General features: G+C 41.6%; 1 protein-coding gene and 1 long non-coding RNA gene across 3 annotated transcripts in view; one reads left to right on the top strand and one right to left on the bottom strand.

Annotated features, from left to right (window-relative positions):
* Positions 1 to 6,374: 6,374 nt before the first annotated feature.
* On the bottom strand, positions 6,375 to 8,155 carry LOC136790716 (uncharacterized). Its single transcript, XR_010831148.1, has 2 exons — positions 7,109 to 8,155; positions 6,375 to 6,864 (listed from the first exon to the last, which is right to left on the bottom strand). It is a non-coding gene; the product is annotated as an uncharacterized lncRNA (long non-coding RNA).
* Positions 8,156 to 8,296: 141 nt separating this feature from the next.
* Positions 8,297 to 19,663, top strand: part of PDGFC (platelet derived growth factor C) — a 120,915-nt gene continuing 109,548 nt past the window's right edge. The window contains exons 1-2 of one of the 2 annotated variants that reach the window (XM_066996100.1): positions 8,297 to 8,434; positions 8,926 to 9,252. In XM_066996100.1, the coding sequence (XP_066852201.1) occupies positions 9,135 to 9,252 (118 nt within the window). In that variant the 5' untranslated portion in view covers positions 8,297 to 8,434; positions 8,926 to 9,134. Of the gene's footprint in view, positions 8,435 to 8,541; positions 9,253 to 19,663 lie in introns of those variants that run through there. The other variant, XM_013175316.3, reaches the window with a different exon arrangement.

Genomic DNA, 19,663 nt, shown 5'->3' with positions numbered 1-19,663 from the left:
AGAAAAAGAAATAGAAGTTTGCAAAAAGCATTTAGAATTTTCCACTGTTTCAACATGAAGCAGCTATTCCCAATGCCATAATATGCACATAAGAATTAGCTGATACAACAACTCTGACTTCAGCTTGATAACTATATTAGCAGTTTTGAATTAGTCTGTGCAATGAATAATATTGTTCTCATTTATTCAATTATCATTAAGCTCTCTGTGTTACCTAAAGCAATATATTTGTCTCAACTAAGATTGCGGATGTTAGAAGTACATTTGCAATAACTGGGTTCTTGTTGTACGTGGATGTTTGGCTGCCCATGGTTTGCAGGAAGAAAGAGCACGATGACTGAATTATCTTCTTTCTAGCAGCGGCTAGAGTAGTCCTAATTTGACTGAACTGCTCTCACAAGCAGCTCTTCCATAATATGAGAATCTAGCCCTGCTGGAAGAATAAATATGGTCCATGATGATAAAATTGGTAGAAGAGATTGAGAATGACCTTAAAATAGTAATTAGTCTCTACTACAAAACGAGCACTGATTTCTCTTTACATCAGCAGAATTCTGTTGAACACTGGCATGTAAGGGATAGATAGGCTACTGGTTGTCATCTCCTGTCTTTACATAATAAAATGCCTAATGCTTTCATAAATTTAGGACACTGATGGAAAATCTGGTATTGTAATCACTTGTTTCTGCAAACAAAACTTTTCTTCTCAAAACATGCGAAACATAGCAAACAAGCTTATGTGACAAAATACAGGTTTTGTAGGAAGCAATAAGTACACAGACATGCAGTTAAAAAGAAGATATACAAACCAAACCAAACCAACCAAACAAACAAAAGAATAGAAATGCATGAGTCCTGAACACTGAGGAGGGAGATACAAACTAAGAACAAAGAAAGGCAATAACTTATCCTCCATAGTTTTACTGAGCTCTCAGAATGATCATCCTGCTTTGGTATGACTTACTTGATCATGACCAGGTGTGGCACTGAAATGAGAGGTCTCATTATTTTCTTCATCAAAAAGGATCAAAATCCATTCATTATGCTATAAACAAGACAGCTGAGCAGAATGCAGAGACCTCACCATCAAACTGTCTTTCTCATTAATTTCCAATTACATGAAGGACTGAGCACTCTTTCTTAGCATTGTTTTTGATTTTTTAATGAATATAATGGAACTAACATTATTCAGTTCAGTGGTTCACAGGATTGAGCAGAAATGTGCTGAGCTACAGAGGATCAAGTCTTATTTGCTTTATTTAGGCATGAGCAGGCTTACTGATTGTATGTATGTGATAGGATTCCTCATGCAGCACAGTTTTTAGGCTCTCATCCAATAGTGTGGTGGGCAGGATCACAGAATCACAGTATCACAGAATGGTTGAGGTTGGAAGGGATCTTTGGAAGTCAGTCACCTGCACAGTATAAAAGTGCTTCCTTAGATACACACTTAGGCACACAATTTTTTCTGGGCATTGCTGTGCTTTCTGAACTGCAGCCTAATCCTGTGAGGTGCTGAGCTCCATCCAAAAAGATGCTAACAACTTCAGATCCTGGTTAAATTGTAAGCTATTGACAGTAACTAACATGCTCAGGAAGCACTAGGGAATGAGATCACTGCTTATGTTTACAAACCCACTCTGTATACCTAACCAGAGACAGGTCATTTTCTAAGGAGAAAATTGTATGTATGTATATATATATATATATATATTATTTTAATTTGGACTGTAATGGAGTAGTATTCTTTTCAAAATGGATTGTGACAGTGCACAACATACAACAGTAACAAAAACACAGTATGAAATAAGTACTTCAAAGACTTACTGTCAACCTGAATGCATTTTATGGGATGATCTGTGATCCAGATGGTAGTAAAGCTGAAGTTATTTTTTCCTGGTGCTGTGGGAATAAAATACTGTGATTCAATGCCAGTGTGTGATCAATAAAGAAAAATGTTGGCAATATGTCGGAATATTGTGCATTCTTAACTGGATGACGTGAACTCCAATGATTAATAGTAGGATAGCTTTGAAGAATTACTGGAAAAAGCTTTAAAATTATTTTCCTTTGTAGTACATTTCCATTTAGTGAATTGGCAAGGAAATAACAATGAGAATTTACTGGTCTGAATACTGTGTCATTTGTACGTTCTTTATAGTCTTGTCCAACTGGCAGCTCTTAAGTTTTAAGTTTTCTGCAGCATTACCTGGATTTCCAGATATAAATAGTAATGCTTGATTCAAAATATTAATACTAAAGTATGCTTTTGTCTATGATTTTCTACAGTGTAGTTAATGAATATCCATGTAAAAATTTAACTTCTCTTCAGTATCTCACATCATTCTAATCAATTTTTAATCTGCAAAAATTCTACTTATGTAGGAAGGGGTAGAAGGAAATCGGTAGAATAAAGCTCCTGAGCCCTTGCCTATACCATTTTCATATTAAAAAATACCTGTAGAACCTGTACCTGCTTTTGAAACATATTAATGCATGTGTTTAAGAATTATAAAAATATTAGAATTGTTGCCGTCTACTAAGGTGACCTGATTTTTAAGACTTTTCCTATTTCTGAGTTTGGAAACATGCATGGGATGAAAGTCTCCATGCTCCAACTTGAACCTTGTTTCTGCCAAAATAATTCAGATAGTTCTGTGAATGAGGCAACTGACGAGAAATTCAGTGTTTATGATTTTCTATGCCCTCCCATGTTAGAGCTTTTTTTTTTTTCCCCCAACATTTGCCACTGATTCCAGGTTTAGAAAGTGAAATTAACTATTTTTTTTCAAACACGTGCCTACTGATATTTTAGGTAAATTTAGGTAATGTGGAAAATTACAATTTGCATATGATCAGTAAAGACTTATATTTTACAGATCGGTTCCTTGGAAGCTCTTTGCTTCTTCTCTGGGAAAGCTCCAGATGGCCTGAATAAAATTTTGGTGTGCTTCTGTAGATGATGCCAAGCCAAGACTGGGCTGAATCGATACTATCCATTCTCTCCAGTTGACTCCATGCAATGTGGAACAGGGAAGCTGCCTTATTGAGAGGCAGAAAGAGTATGTCAGTTTGGGAGTTTGGGAGACCTCTAGTGGGCCTCCTTCCTTCTTGTCTCTGGTTGTAGTTCCCACAGCCAACGTAAAACAAAGTTGAGCCTGCCCATAGCTTGGACTATATACACATGTATGTAGTTATTAAAAGAATTGTAATCTAAATGGGACCACTGTAAACCAAAGCTTTTAAAGGACAATAATGAATTTGGTTCTCAATGGTCTGAGTCGATTTGAAAAATGGTCACTTAAAGTATGCACATGGATGTGCCTAGAAGTATGTGTTCAAATACTTATCTTTAGGTGTATTTATAAGTCACAAATCACATTTTAGTATTTGCAGTACAGAAATGGCATTTTATATGGAATTGTGATCCAAATGACTGAGTTATCTTCAAAGCTCTTTCTTGTCTGGCTGTGTCTGAGCACTGTATAACATCAACATCACTGAAGCTTCTTTGGAATTCATTCTTTTATATGTATATATATATAAACACAAATATTTATGTTTGTAAATTTTATATAGAAACAGGATCGCAAGTCTCCAATTTGTTTAAATTCAGTAGGAATGGACAAGAAGTCTGGAATACTAAAATTAAGTAGATAATGAAAGGAAGGAAGGATCATGCAACAGTTACAAATGATTTAGCAATTATCGAGTGTGAGAGTTTCATAACATAATTTAATGATAGTTGTCAGTTGTTTAATGGTAAATAACATCACGTTCTTACTTGCAGTTTTGCATTGTTCCTCAAGGAGCAGTGTTCTCCTTTATGGACATGAAGGGACAGCTAGCACTCTGCAAACCGTCTGGTATATGACAGAATCCAAAGCACAGGAACAAAGAGCCCGTTGTATTTTTGGCAGAAAGGACAGATTAGACAGGCTGTTATCATGTATATAATAAATAAATAAAGTGCATAAAAAATAAATAAATTCATACAAATCCATTGCAAAATATTTACTGCTACCTCCTTTACAGGAGTACTTTCTAACGCAGGAATTATTTTCTGTGTAATTGCTTATGCAGCCTCTTCATCTGACATTTATAAGATCACGAGTTGTGTTTATTTGTACAAACGTCTATTTTTTATTGGTCAGTGGTCATGAGAGCAGAAAGTTGTATTGTTGTTTTTCTGAAAGACGATTAGTGTTTCTACTACAATTGCAGTTTTCATGTTTATCACTCATCCATAAAAGATTTCATACAAACATAACATTTAATAACTGTTTAAGACTTCTTTGAACAGTTACAAGTAACTCCATAATGTGAATATAAGCATTTAAACATCAACCCTGTTATGCCAGCAACCAGTTCATATGCAACTACACTGAAATCAAGAGAACCTTGCACGAAAGCAGGCATTTGACTGTGTTCCTGGATGAGCAGATGTACATTAGTTTTAAATTACATGCTAAGCTTTTCAAAATGCTTGTTTTTATTTGGTATGATCTCTCAAAGAATATACGGGTACTTTCACAATATACAGGAATATACAGGTACATATGCATGAATTCCTTTTTCCCCCATTCATGACAGAAAATGAAACAAGTGGTGGGGAGACAAGGGAATCAATCTTCTTTTCCTAATAGTGGATCCTAATCCTGCCAACAGCTAGGTAAATGCCTAACTCTAACTCTCGTGAGACAGGAATTTGATATTGTGTTTGTGGAGCTACACATGTCCTGAAGCATTTTCCTTTGGTTGTACATCATGCATAAAAATGGGCTTATGTCTTAGCCTTTTCCTGTTTTTCCCCAAGATATGTACTCCTCACCCTATGCCTCCTCAGAAGAGACATGCTTACCTCATAGCATACCTCTGGGGGGGAAAAAAGAAAGAAAGAAAAAAAGAAAGGTATTTCTGAAGACATCATAGGCGAAAAGGAAATACCTTCCCTACAGAACTCACGTGGGATATCTAAAGCCACCTGAAATGAGTTGGGCTTTCATGGTATCATTTCAACTCATAAAGGACAGTGCATGAACTTCTGTGCATCTCACCAACTCCCATCCATGCCAGTGGATAACCATGGGGAGCCCTTGTTGCAATATGCTGATGGGACGTGGGGTGGAATGTGTGTAAGTCACAGCACCTCTGTTGGTGCTGTGATGGTATTGTGGCACTACTGTGGGGAATTATTTTTGTTGATGAGAGAGTAGTTTGTGAAAAGTGTGATGTGTGTACTTTAATGATAATTCCTCAAGTTAATAATCAGGGAGAAAGCTTTCTCATTCCAATGATTTTTGTAGTTCATGGTTACAAAGACTACACCATCACAATGGGTCTCTGGAGTCCTAGCAGGCTAAATTCCCATTGCCTCCTCTGGTTGCTTTGCCTCAACAACATTATTTCTGGAATTGGTGCAAAATAAATTCCTGTGGGATAGTCCAGATAATTCAAATTTTATTCGAGTACAAGAAAAATTGCTTAGAAAAGTTGTAAATGAGGATGTTGAAAAAACAACATAATAAAACAATCTGAAAATTTGACAAATCATTGTGGCTACTCTACAGAGCAAAATTGGTGTCTCAGACTATTTGAAGATGACAATTGGAGAACTGTCTGTTGCAATAATTAAATGAAAAAATGCCTGGTATACAATTTTAGACTGTATTACAAAATCTTTGAAAATTTAAAAAAAAAAAAAAAGGAAAAAAATCCTTGATACACCATCAAAAAGACTACATAACGTAAGCTAAGTAGTTGTCACATGAGGTATACCATTGTTTTGACAAAAGTCGTAGAAGCCCGAAGTGTAATTCTCAGCATGGAGAAAAGTCAATAATAGAAAGCTTTGTATAGCTTAAAGCATTTATTACAGATGAAGAAAAGAAAGTGAATGCTGTGGTAGTGAAATATGGATGACTCATAATGAAATCCAGAGAAATATGTCCTGGGCACTGGAATCGCTGTAACTCTTAGATGGCTTGGCGCTGTGGTCCCATGTGAAATTCAGTATTGGTAATGCAGTGTCATGTGCACTGGCAGGAATGATCCGAAGCATGCCTATGTTGGTTTGTTAAAATTTTCTAGCCATTCAGAATATTTGTAACGACAATACTTCTGCAGATCTTTGCAAGTGTAGATCCAACAGAAAGATAAAAGCACGCATAAAGAATGCTTTATACAATAAAATATTTCAATTATATATGTTAAGAGTAGGCCTTCACTTGGAATTTTGTGTTCTGGTGTCCTACCCCAAATACAACGTAACAAAAAAAGATGGGACTTTGAAAGGCATAGAGGTATAATCAGATGGAAAATGTAGTAAAAATGGCTAGTTGGGAAATGATATGTTAAGGCTATAACACAGAAAATGAATGGAGAAGTGAAACAATTTTTATTTACCTGTTTTCATAATTCAAACATATAAATATAGCTGATGAAACTGGAGAGCAATAAGATTAAAAATAACCATAGACACCTGGTGATAAATGCTCAGCATGAATTTCAGAAAAGATTGGATATTTATGAAGATAGGGATTAACATACAACATTTTGGAAGGGATTAACAATATTTGCATTTTTGAAAAGATGTAGAGTCTTAATGAACAAAAATATACCCTGATTTTTAATTACAGGAGGTTTAGAACAAAGTTTTCTCTTCAGTGTTATTCCATATTCATCCACTATGGGGGTTCTTGCATTTTCCTTTGAAATGTCAGAGCCAGGATGCCAGAAGAAACACTGGTCTGATGCAGCCTAAAGCTCCCAAAGCTATGGAAAATGTTGGATGCTTTAGCTTTCATGTGCATAGTTTGAGACATTAGGTCCGTGGTTTTTTTGAGGAAACTCATCATCAATCCCCTGAAATTAAAAGAAAAAAAAAAAAAAGAAAACAAGCAGCCATAAAATCATCAGGCAATGAAGGTTAACTTACAGTGCAACACTTTATTTACTTGATTACAAGAAGCACTACTTGTAATCATCAGTTTAGAAGACCTGGAAAGCAATATTTTTTGTTTTTCTTTCCATTTTAAAATGACAGCAATGACAGCCAAAAAATTACTAATGACAACAATAATAATAATAAAAAAAATTAACTGCCTACCCTGTTTTGTGCAGTCACTTTATTTCTTCATGCTTTGTAAGGGAAGGGTTGCTATTTATGGTATGCTCCAAGCCTGCCTTTCAGAACACAGCCCAGCTTGGCTGGACAGCTTTCAGTTGTTACTAGAAATATGTCACTTATTAGGAACAGAGGGGATGTTTATCACTGTCTCAAGGGTTACTTTGGCTGAGGCGAAGAAACAGCTCAGTTATATAATGGAAAGAGCCGGGTCAAAGGATAAGACATCTACGTAGTGTGTACTCAAGACTCCAGTAGTGCAGACTCAGTTTCTCTTCCGTGTCTTTTGCTGACAGTGAGACCATGGCTACACAGATCTTCCCGTCTGTCCCCAAAACTACCTCAGAGCTATGGGGGCTGAAGTCACTATTAAAAAACACTGCCAGGACTTCTTGGCTGAGAGAAAAAGATTCATCCTTCCTATCGCTTCTCTTGCCATGACGGTATCTAGTTAGCATGCAGCCCTGTTACCCTGACCCATCATGTAGTCACGGTTCAAACCCGAGTCCAAACCAACTGGAAAGGTTGCCAGCTCCAGCAAGGATGTTTGAACACTGTCCTAATGGTTGGTTCATGTCATCAGTCCTTGAGTCCTCGCTAGTGACTATGGGGGGATACCCCTTGCTGTGAGCTCAGTTCTGACTTCTGAAGCCAAGTGGAAACAAAGACCAAAACAGACCCTGTCTGGTTTACAAATACAGTAAAGCAGACAGTGCGCTACACAGCACTTCAGCAAAGGAGAGCGAGCTGTAAAGTGCCAAATAGAAGAAGGCAGCGGCTCTGTTGTTTACGTGGGCACTACAGGTCTCACTAGAAGGTAGCTCAAGCCGCAGCTTCTGTCAGAAGAGAAATCATCTGCACCCAGAGTCTTTTTAAAACATTCCCTTCGTGTTTCACTTCCCAGGATCAAGGGAGCGCTCCGTATGAGATGTTTAACCCAGCACCAGATCTTCGGGCTGCAAGAACCTGCAGGACCACCAGATCCTAGGGCTGCAGGACCCGCAGCCCCGCAGTACCACCTCCCGGCAGACAGCCCCGGGCAGCTCAGCGGAGCCTCTCGCCCCGGTTACCGAGGCCGGGGGCCAGGCGGCACGGCGCAGACCCCCGGCTCCTGGCCTCGGGGCCTGGCGTTTAGGCAGGCCCGAGCCGCGAGCAGCCGGCTGTGCGCGGAGCCCCGGCACCTGTCGTGACGCCAGCCGGCCGCGGGCAGGGGGCAGCGGCGGGGGCCGGCTCGGCTCGGCCCGAGGGCTCGTCCTCCCCCCGCGCCGCGACGGGCTGCCCCGGCTGGCGGGCCGGGGGCGGGCGAAGGTGGGGAGCGAGGAGGGCGCGGGAGAGGAGTTTAAAGCTGGGGGGGGGGGGGGGTGGACGGGACCGAAGGGAGGAGTTTAGGGAGAGGGCTCCTGGGAAAGGGAGTTCGGGAGAGAGGTGCGGAGGGGGCTCCGCGGCGGCAGGACGGGCGCCCGGCGGAGCCTCCCCGCTCGTCTGTGCCGGCTGCTCGCCCCGCCGCGGCTTCCCGGGGGCGCCGGCGCCGCGCCGCGCCGGGTGCCCCGCAGCGTGTCCCGGCGGCGGTCGGCGGGGGGGGAGCCGGCGGCCGAGAGCCCTGCCCGGCCCCGCGGCGGGGCGGGAGCCGTCCCTGCCCGGCGGCCGGTGACAGGTGCGCGCTCCTCGGCGGCGGCAGCGGCCCCGCTGCCCGTCCCGGCTCCTCCGGCCCCGAGTTGTTTAGTCCTCGGGAAGCTTGGGTTGGGTCCAGGTTTTGCTTTGATCCTTTTTTTTTTTTTTTTTTTTGAAAAAAAAAAAAGCCCAAGAAAAACAAAACCTGGAGACGCAGAGAAGGGCTCTAGGAAAAAGTTTTGGATGGGATTATGTGGAGACTACCCTGCAGCTCTCTGCCGCCGGAGCAGGCTCGGTGCCGCCTTCTCCCCCGCGCCCGGCTCTGCTGAGAGACGCCCGGCCCCCGGTGCCGCTCCGCCAGCGCCCGCTGCGCGCAGCCCCGCGCCCCGCCGGCCCAATGCTCCTCCTCGGGCTGCTCCTGCTCACGTCTGCCCTGGCCGGCCGGAGGCAGGGGGCCGCCGCGGAGTCCGACCTCAGCAGCAAGTTCGCCTTGTCCGGCGCCAAGGAGCAGAACGGTAACGGAGCCCTTGGGGGGGGAAGGGGGGTGCGGAGCCCCGCGGAGCGTGGGGCTCCGGCGGTGGAGGGGTGGTGGCAGCGGCTTTGCTGCCCCCGGGGAGCCCGGCCGGGGCCGGTGCTGTGTGTGGGTGAGCGGGGAGTTGTGGTACGGGCTGGAGAGGAGCTGCCTGGGGAGCGGGAGCCTCTCCCGGGAGTACCTGGGGTGCTTGGGGAACTCTCAGACGGCAGCTCCCCCCTCCCCGGCTGGAGAAAGGAGCCTTTCATGCAGCACGGGCAGCTTCGGGGGGTGTGATTTGCTTAGCCTCTGAACTCCGTGTGATTTACGGTGTTCAGGTTTTTAAGCGCCTCTCGATCGACTATTACGGAGTCATTTTAAAGGGTATTTCACAAAATGAAATGTTATATACCGCGTGAAACCATGCTTCATGTAAAATATCTAAAGTTAAGGCTGTTAGCACACACTCACAGAAACCATGGTGCTTAACTTAAGGGGGAAAAAAATAGTGTTTTGCATGTCAGCTAGAATGAGCTGTATGCCTGGGCACAGCCAACACAAAAGGAGAAGCTGGGAGAGCTCAAACTTCTGTGAACAGTAATGAAACACAGCAAAAACACAGACTTAAGACCAGTTCTGTCAACTTTGAACTTGGGACTCCCCTGATAAAAGCACTGTATGTCATGTCTTTAATAAAAGGCAAAGATCTGGGGACCTCTGCAAGCATTTTGTGAATTAATAGGACACACAACGTGCTAGCAAATCTAGCAGGAGAGCTTAATGCTGCTGTGGCCTGCTAATGTGATGATATATGGCACCTGTGGGCTGCCAGCACAGCTGATCAAAGAGCAGCACCGGGATCAATCTCTAATCAGAGCAACTGTGCAGGGCCAGAGGAAAGTGATCAAAAGACCTGGAGACCCGGCTGCTCTGACAGGAAACCAATCAGACTCTGTGCGCAGTACAGGAAATTATCTGCTCTGTGTGAGAGGAGAAATGACTCCCTCACCCCCCACCCAACTTACCTGACGTTTGGGGCACTGGTTTGTGACAAAAAGGGCTTGGCACTGATGTGCTCAAATCTTGTAATGCTGCGGTCCATTCAGTCTGTGTGGTGTGCGACTGAAGCATCTCAAGATGCACAGAACTACCCTTGTTTTGCTTTAACTTCCTCAGGACTGGGAGGAAACCTGCTATGCGGTTAGCCTTCCTTCCATAGGAGGCCTGGTGCTTGGCAATGCAGCTGGGCCTTCACAGGGCGCCGGGGCCCAGCAGTGGGAGTCCAGCGATGAAGTGCCAAAGGTAGATCGTGCTGCTTGGAAGCAGGACTTGTGTAAATGTTTGTAAGCGCACGTGGCAGCACAAGCTGGATTCTCTTCACGTGCATCAGAAATGCAGCTGCCTTGGGTCAGGCTTCAACTGGTTTGCAATGCGATTTGGCATGCTCAAAGATACCGTCACTGCGTCTTATAATAAATGCAAATCCAGGAGAAATTAAAAGTGCGCTGAAACTGTATTCTGTGGTAGTTCATACTTACAGACAATCCAGATTATTGTTGTAGTTTACTTTAAGTTTGTTTTCTAGTTGTTCAACCACAAAACTTTTCTCAAATATTAGTACAAGTTTAGGTACAATTAAATACCAACTCCTGACTTTTCTTAACTGACTTTAATTATTTGGGGGATCAGTAACACTGGTCAAACCAGTTTTTACTTGGTTTAATTAGAGTGATTTTTACACTGTACTGCAATCTGAAGATTGTATAGCTTTTAGCTAGAGGCAGGTTAAAACTCCCTGGAGTTTGAGAATGAGATATTGCTGTTCGCATGCCAAATAATCTTTGGTCAGGAGAGAGGGAGCTTTTCCACTCACAGTCTACAAATAAAAATTCTGTCCTCTACTTGTAAAACTGCTAAATGGCCAAGAAGTTTTGCTGTAGAATGGATTACAGTGTTGCTGGGCTGTACTCGGGGGTGCCGTAGCTGTTGGTTCAAGGTGATACCAAAGATGTCTATGGCCTGTTATTAAATCAGTGGGACTACTTGTGTTACAGAAGGTAAGCACGTGCTTAAGGACTTCTTTTTTCATAATTGGAGGCTTTTTTTATTTATTGGCTAAATGAGTGTTAACTTCAGAATTAAGGCTTGACTCAATTGGATATATTTGCTAAATGCAGACATAAGTACTCTTGTTTCTCTTGCACAGTGCATGACATTTTGGGTGGCAATTTCCTAGAACAAATATTTCTTTGTACTTCTAAATTAGATATACTTAGAACACAGTCTTTTGCTGCTACCTTCTGAGAGTTCAATGTGATGGTTGTTGTGGGGCTGGTGTAGCTCCATTGGAAACCACTTAAAACTACCTCCTTGTTTTTGTTGGACCTCTGTGGTGGTCAGAGTTCCTTCAAGAAAAGGTTTATTTGTAAACTCGGCTTGACAGTAAGGGAGTTTATATGATTTTCTTGAAAAAAATATTTATCTTTAATGTTTTTATTTGTAATTCAACTGAGTAAATATTCATCTGGAGTTTATGCAACCATCTTCTGGAAACTGGAGTAGTAGTAGTAGTAAGTGGTGCGTGTAGTGATGGCTCCTGGTTAATGGTACGGATTTGACTTCCACAGTTTTTGTGTTGAAAAACAGATTATGCTTGAATGGATTTTCAGACTTAGGTGGCTTTGTCAGTACTCTTATGGCTATCTGGCATATTTATTACCCTTTTTCCATATTGCAGTAAGGAGTTGTGAAAAATGGTTCTCAGTTTCTTTTGAGGAATAAATCTCATTCTCTTGTGTATTGAATTTGATTACTTGGATGGTTTACTTATTTCATCTTTCTATTATAGTTCTTACCACTCATTCTATTTTTCAATAGTATGTTTGTGTGTTATCTTCAGTCTGTTTCTGTAGTTTCAGCAATGTCTGAGGGAGCTACTGATGGAGTGCTTTATATGAATGACTTAACTCTAGGGGCCTGAGTGTACCTGCTTATGTGATACTATTAGTTTGGTCCAGACTTGATTACAACGTGAGATGGTAGGTGAATCTAAATTCTGTTCTCTTGGCTGTCTTAGGAAAGATGTGATAAATGTCCACAATAATTTTACTAAGCTACAGGCATCGGGTGTTAGAATTTCTGTGAGAAATATGAGGATGTCTTTTAGATAAGATAATGTAAAATCAGGTGCTATAAGAAGTGGACGGTATAGCTTATGTGTCATGCATGTTTAGGAAGTAGCAATGAATGCCTTCAGAAGGCCAAAAAACTGAGGTCAGTTAGCAGTTCACCAGAACCAACTACTTACAAAAGTTAATTTTCCTGCAGTCAGTTTCAGGTGAGAATCACAGAATGGCTGAGTTGGAAAGGGACCTCTGGAGGCCACCTGGTCCAGCCCCTGTTCAAGCAGGGCCACCCAGAGCGGGGTGCCCAGGACCACATCTAGGGGTCTTTTGAAGATCTCCAAGGAGGAGACTCCACCACCTCTCTGGGCAGCCTGTGCCAGTGCTCAGTCACCTGCACGGTACAGAAGTGCTGCCTGGTGTTCACAGGGGACCTCTTCTGTTCCAGCTTGTGCTGAAAAGAACCTGTCTCCGTTGTCTTTGTTTTTTAATGCCCTGTGCAGGCATTTGTAGACATTGATGGGATCCTTCCTAAGCCTCCTCTTCCCCAGGCTGAGCAAGCCCAGCTCTCTCAGCCTCTCCTCACATGAGAGGTGCTGCTGTCCATTCAAAAAGAAAAATGATGCTGGAGCTGGAGGTTGAGACATGACTATCTAAGGTTGTCCCTGGGAAGACTTGACGGATGCAAGTAGAATTCAGCAAAGCTCTGACGGGCCAGAGGGGCCTTCTGTCTTCTCCTCAGCTTGTGCGTGGCCTCACAACCACCTGGAGGATTCCCCTGTTTGTTTGAGCATCTTCAAAGGAGCTTGCAGCTAATTCATGGACAGGCACAGAATCATGACTTGGAGTTTCTGGTGAAGATCATTTAGCTCAGGCTTCAACACCTGAAAGAGCATGTTTATGTCTGAGGGATGCAGTTCACTCAGTTCTTGGAGGTGAGAATGTCAGTGCTTTTCCTTAATTTGACTGTAAAATTCTCTCTGATAAAAGAGCATACTTGAAAGCAGTGGGAATCAATGCCACTACTGCTGAGTCTAGCTGAATTGATGAGTGCCAGTACTGCTGGGTAGGAGAAATTTCCTTTCTTTTGAGAAGAAAAGGAAGAAGAAAATATGAACACATCATCTAAAGGGAAACATGATAGTGATGCAATTTGTCCTAAGTTTAATCTATTTCTGTTTAATCCAAGACTTGTTTTGAAATGTTTTAAAGCTCTTTTCCTGGAGAGTGAAGAATTGTACCACATCCTCTTTTGACTTTAAGCAAAAGATTGTGGCAAATTAGAGAAGTCCTTCAACACTGTGATAAATTGCAGTGCAAGATGGTTTTAAAAACAGGTTTGTGCCTTCTAGTTGCCTTTTGGCATGTTGCCTGGTGCTTGGCAGAATCCTGCTCGGAACTGCTCTTTAGTCCTGCTGCTTTTCTCACTTTTGTCTTGTAGATAAAAGAGAAGGTATTAAAGGTACAGACCATTTGCTACTTGTCCCAGATATATAGGCATTCTTGCCTTTCTTTATGTTTGTTAAATATTTAAATATTTTGAGTTTAATTTTAAGGGAGAAACATGGAAAATCCATTTTTTGCAGTAACTATTTCTTATTAGGTTTGCAGAAGAGATTTTAAGGCCTTGTGGCATTGTTTTGGGGTTTTTAGTTTCTTTCAGTCATATATGGTGTTTTATAACAGAGAAATAGCACAGGATATAACTTGAGAAAGTGACAGCTATACAACCAAAGGTGTTATGTTGGACTTTGTCTTCATATAAACATAACATCTTTTATAGAGGCCAAACGTTATCCAAACCTTTTGAATCTAATTATTACATAGTCAACAAGTAATAGCAAAGTAGCGGTTTGCACCCTACAGCAGTGGTTTTGCATTATAGCTGGGTGGTTTTGGGGTTCTTGTTGCTGTTGGGCGGTTGCTTCTTCTAGTTTTTGCTGCGCCTGGCAGTTCCTGATTACTAGAAAGAGTACATGCTGACCAAGCTTGCTTCCCTTCACTGGAAGTAAATTGCTTTACAGATAGCCCTTTGCTTTAATAGAGAGCTGTGCTTTTGCTTTTAGTTGCAAAATGTGTGTCATGGAAAGTACGCTTCCCAGTGTGCAAGTTTCTTAGAAATTGTCCTGTACAGGAATAGATTTTAGAGGAAACATGTAGGACTTCTTCAGAGTTACATAACAAAACATGATTAGCACTACCATGTAGAACTGCCCTTGATGTTGTAGCACTTATGTATCTGTGTGAGTGATTAGTTCTTTAGGAGTTTCTGAGAAATTAACTGAGAAATGAGAAACTTCATTCTTCTTGGAAAGCTTGTGTAGCTTGTGTTTGAATGTGAAATGCATTTTTCAAGTAGCTGAGTAAAAAATTTGTAATGTGCTACTGTGAAGCTAAAATATAAACGTCATGCTTCCTAGAGGCTTAGTTAGATTGTAGGATATTATTGTAAGGTGGCAACATCAGGAAACATTATTCATACCTCCATCCACAGACATCCTAGCCTTAGGGTTCATCTGTCTTCTGATCTTGTCTTCCAAACATCCTTGTGCCGAGATTTTATAAATCTCCACTGTTACGCTGTGTTATCTGCGGTTGATTTTGTGATCCTACAGCACGCTAAGCAGTTTTTCTTTATGTGAAGATACCCATCTTACTTAGCTTGTGTACAGTAGCACCTCTACATGTTTTCATAACCTAACCAGTTTCTACGCAAGTTGGTGGGATGGGTAAGAAGGGAGAAGGCCGGAAAGATTGCTAGACGCTTATGGATAAAGGCTTGTACACAGAGTATAAGTAGTATCAAAAACGTTGATGTGAAGGAGACAGCCCAACTAATTCCTTGGTCTTGGATACTTGAGGCCTTCTGAATCAAGGTTAGCAAGGCCTGTCTGTCTTAAGAGTTCAGAAGACTTGTTGAGTTTGTGAAAACTGGTTATCGATCGTATTAAAACGGCATGCAGATGTAGCTCTGCTCGAGCACCATTGCGCTTGATGCTCTGAGTATGGCATGGTACATGCTGAGGCTGGCCAGATGGTGGTGGGGTGTAGGCCGTGTTCCCTGCTGGCCTCGCCGTGGGACATGTGGCTCGAGGTTTTTGGGTGAATGGTGCTGCTAGCTGGGTAGCTGTTGTAAGGAGACCTCCTGTAGGGGACCTACAGCACTATACGCCTGCTGGGAGTGAGGGAGGGTGGCGTAGCCTGTGATAACTTCAGATGCTGGATTGAAACTCCCATATCACCCTTACTCAGCTGTTCTTGAAATGTGAAGCCTGTCTTGCAGAAAGCAAAAGGTATCTTGGTAAAAGGAAACACTGCTGCTTGTGTTTCCTGTACTTCTAGTCTTGTTTTGTATTGCTTTTGCCGTCATTCTTACTATGAGTTGATAATAAATTACATAAAACTGTTTGGGAGATGCCAGTGATGCAGGAGGTCAAATACTGCAGTTAATGAGTGAGTTGGTCCTGTAATCTGATAAATTGTCTTCAGACTTGGTGCAGGAGTGGTGCCCTTCTTGTAGTTGTTGGTACTCTACAGCTTTAAACCATTACTCGGTTTGGCACGTATCATCAGCAAAGCAGTAGATTTCTGTCAGGGGAAAGTCCAGGTGTAAAATACTGGGGAGTGTTATATTTGAAGAGTAAGTTAAGCTGGAAAAATGTTCTTGGAGAAACTTTGGCCATACCTCCCATGTTAATCCAGTCCTGTTAATCTGTCTGCTGCCTTTTAAGTGTTGTGTTTAAAAGCCCATGAGGTGGGGAAATGACTTTGCTGGAAGAGGTTCTGTTTTGTGAAATAATGGATAATGCTATTGCTGATCCTAATCTTTGGCTTTGGTCTTTCCCAGAAAATTCCTGTCTGTTATTAAGCTGTTATTTGGGAAGCTTTGCTTGTTTCACCCCCCTCAGTTTATTTCACTATGTTGAAACTGTCCTACTGCTTTCACGCCTGGTGAAAGCAACGGGAGACCCAAGTCCTAGTGGCTCTACGTTCCTCCTCTGATGGACAGGAAACCAGCGTGCATTTTTATACAATAGTTAAACACTTAAAAAAGACACATGGCACAGGAAATTCTTCTGCTGTGTGTGGAGGTATGGCATTTCCAAACTGAAAGTGTTGTTCTGAGTCTTTTACCAGTAGTGGTGAATTATATGAGGCCACTTCCATCTGCAGAGAGTCTGTTTCACTTGCTTGTGGTTCTGGGGCTCATTCAAATGCTCTCAAACAAAATAAAAGGAATGGATGTAATAACTTCTTTATGGAAAAGTCATAAAAAGCTACAGGGCCATGTAAACAAATTGGGTCATTTACAAGATGTTTAAGTGATGGATATTCAGTCCAAATTCAAAGGTGTGGATTAGATTTTACAGTCATCTTGACTGAATTTTGCCCTCAACAAGACTTTCTTTTTCTGCCAAAATGTCTCTGACACTACAAATTCTCAAACAGTATTTTCAAACATTTCAGTGCATTCAGGCTGAAGCAGAGAAATAGAAGAACAATTCAGTAGTATAATTTGATCTTTTTTTTTTTTAGGTAAATGAAGGCTCTTTCTTGATACGCCTGGTTACACTGCAAGGCTGTAGTGGAACTTTGTAGTGTTCCAGGGGAAAATAAATTAAAACAGTTTCCCTCCTGGATTCAAACATGCCTGAAGTAATTACAAAGCAACTGTTTTGGCTCTCTGCTCTGTTCATATAAATAGGTTTGTACCGAACAGCAGCAACTGTGGTCCAAGTTAAACTCTACTAGTTGCAGAAACTTACATTGGACCAAATTTAAGTACTGAATGTTGTATCTGTGGCACACAAACTCACAAGACCTTTGTGAGCCATTTAATCATTTTTCAGAAAGTACTGAGAAAGTGGAATCAAATGCAAAAGAAGATAACTAATATTTGTATATTAAAAAAACATTATGTAGACTTATTTACTTCAGTGTAAATAAGCTTATCTATGTACAATTTCTTCAAGTTTAGAGAAGGGGCGTTGGTATTGGTTACTGTAGAGTGCCTTCTTTCTCATGAGATGTGGCTGCTCACTCAGCTCTGTTATTAGCAATGCAACTTCAGCTGCCTTTCATAACTCTTCATTCTCTAAAATCTGAAGGTCATTTCAGAATGAAAACTTAGCCCAAGTTTGACATTAGCTGTAATGAACCGTACGTGGGTGAGGCTACCTATGTGCATGTATCACACAGAATAATGTAGCTGTGGAAGTGACTTACTTGGGAAATGTATATGTCTGATTGTATAGTATTTGAAGAGGTCCTTCAGAAAGTGATTCAGAAGAATATTCTGTTGTCTGTGTAGATGGTAAAAAGCTTGCATTTATATTATGGGCAACTTGTATTTCAAAAATACAGTTTTGGGAGGTGGTCTACCATAATATCTCAAGGCTTAAGTGTCTTAAATGTCTGTTATGCAAGGAAACTCACACCTGCAAATACTTGTTGCTTGTAGAACTATAGTGGACCTGCAAGTGAAGTAAAGCCTTGTAACTGAACTAACAAGCAGTGGCTTCAAAACAAACCCGATTCCTAGACAAGGAGATGAAACTGTGGTATCTGATCTTACCTAAATGCTACTTTTTAAAATAACTAAGGATTCTTGCTGGGTCTATGATTTTTTTTTTTTGTCACAGCAAAATTGCAAGAAAAGATGGAAAAAAAACTTTTATTAGTACTTACTGCCACTTCTTTAATAATTTCTGAGAATAGGCATTCTCTTATTTCTAATATAAATCTCAGACACCAAAATAGCCTTTCAGTCTCCATGGTAAAAGGACATCTTTCAGTCTCCTTCAGACTTTTCCCTTAGTGTGGGGGGGAAAAAGAAGGAGGAAGGTATTTTAGTGCCATGCCTTTAGTGCCATTCTAGGCTTGTTTGTTTCCATCCTGTGTTTGATAGTTATGGGGAAGTCCACCAGCTCCCTCACTGGCTATCTTACCGATTAATCTTTGCCAGACTTTCATCATTCCAACATCTCTAGAGTTGTACATTTATTTTAAAATTCATCTAATAGAAGAAATATCTCCTCCTCTTCCCTCCAGCCTACCAGCTGTGGAGTTTCTCCCCGGTAGGTGCTGTAATGCTGTGACAAACTTTGTTCAGGACTGTTGCTTAACGTGCATTACAAACCTGTGTGCACTCTTACCTAAACGGGTAGGAAACAAACAACAGGAATGCTGTGTGTTCTGTAGGAGATGAGTGGTGTTTGTGTTGGATGATGGTTAAAATTGGTAATATGTTATCAGTTAAAATAGCCTGTTCTGTCCTTGGAAGGTATAACAGCTAGTAGGCATGGGCTCTTTTGTAAGAACACACGTGCTCTCGAAACGTGAAATGATTTTCAGCTCTCGTGATGCTGACTGCATTGTTCTCACTCTGCTTTCTTGGCAGATGTGATGAAGATGTTTGTGTGTATGTTTATGCACTCCAGCCTTGCCTGCAGTTTATTCATAACATTCAGAAATGCCTGACCCCTGGGAGCAGTGCACATCTATAGTCAGATTAGAGTGTACAACTCTAATTTCTCTTAAACTTATGAAAAACTTCTGCTAAGCAGTCCCTGTTTTTCTGGTGGTACTTGCTGGCATAGGAATTCACAAAGTATTTACCTGAAGTGCTGGTTCAGCCTTGTAGTTATTTCTTCTGAAGTGGAGATTGCATTTGTGATGAGCAGTATCATTACTGGTAAGGATCTGTGCCAGCAGAGTGTTTCAGAGGTCAGTACATCTCTACATACTCTCGTAAGTCTATTGCATCATTGATAACATAAAGACTCTCATGAGATGTTGGGAACAGCCACCTTTTATGTTTTTTTCAACTGGAGATTGCTATTTTATACCAGATTCTTAACAAGAAGCAGCGGGGAGGTGGGTGTCCTGAGCTGATTCCAGCCAGAGCTGCCAGAGAGGTTTTGAGTTCATTAATTTTCATCTCAAGGGAGAGCTCTGAGGTTGTTTGCAACCTCACCTAGCACCTCAAGTGGGCCACATGTTCGTTCTCTGGAGTGCACCAGAGAAGAAAGCTGTCTTACTTAAGCATCTGTCTGCTTTGCAAAATTACCTTACTGCTGTGGGGGGAAATAGGGTTTTGTGTTGTTGTGAAGTAGAAATGTAAACATCTTTCTAAAGCAGGTGCTTGCTTTATCAGTGAGAATCTGATTCTCCAATTTGTCTCATTAGTCAAGGTACACTCGAAGGTGCTGTGTAACAATGATACCTAACACCTGAAACAGCTGGGAGATGTTTCTGCATTGTAACTGCTTTTAACATAATCATGTTGCCAAA

This window comes from Anser cygnoides, chromosome 4 (genome assembly GCF_040182565.1).
Source record: "Anser cygnoides isolate HZ-2024a breed goose chromosome 4, Taihu_goose_T2T_genome, whole genome shotgun sequence".
NCBI lineage: Eukaryota > Metazoa > Chordata > Aves > Anseriformes > Anatidae > Anser > Anser cygnoides.
This window is presented reverse-complemented; position numbering and strand designations above follow the sequence as displayed.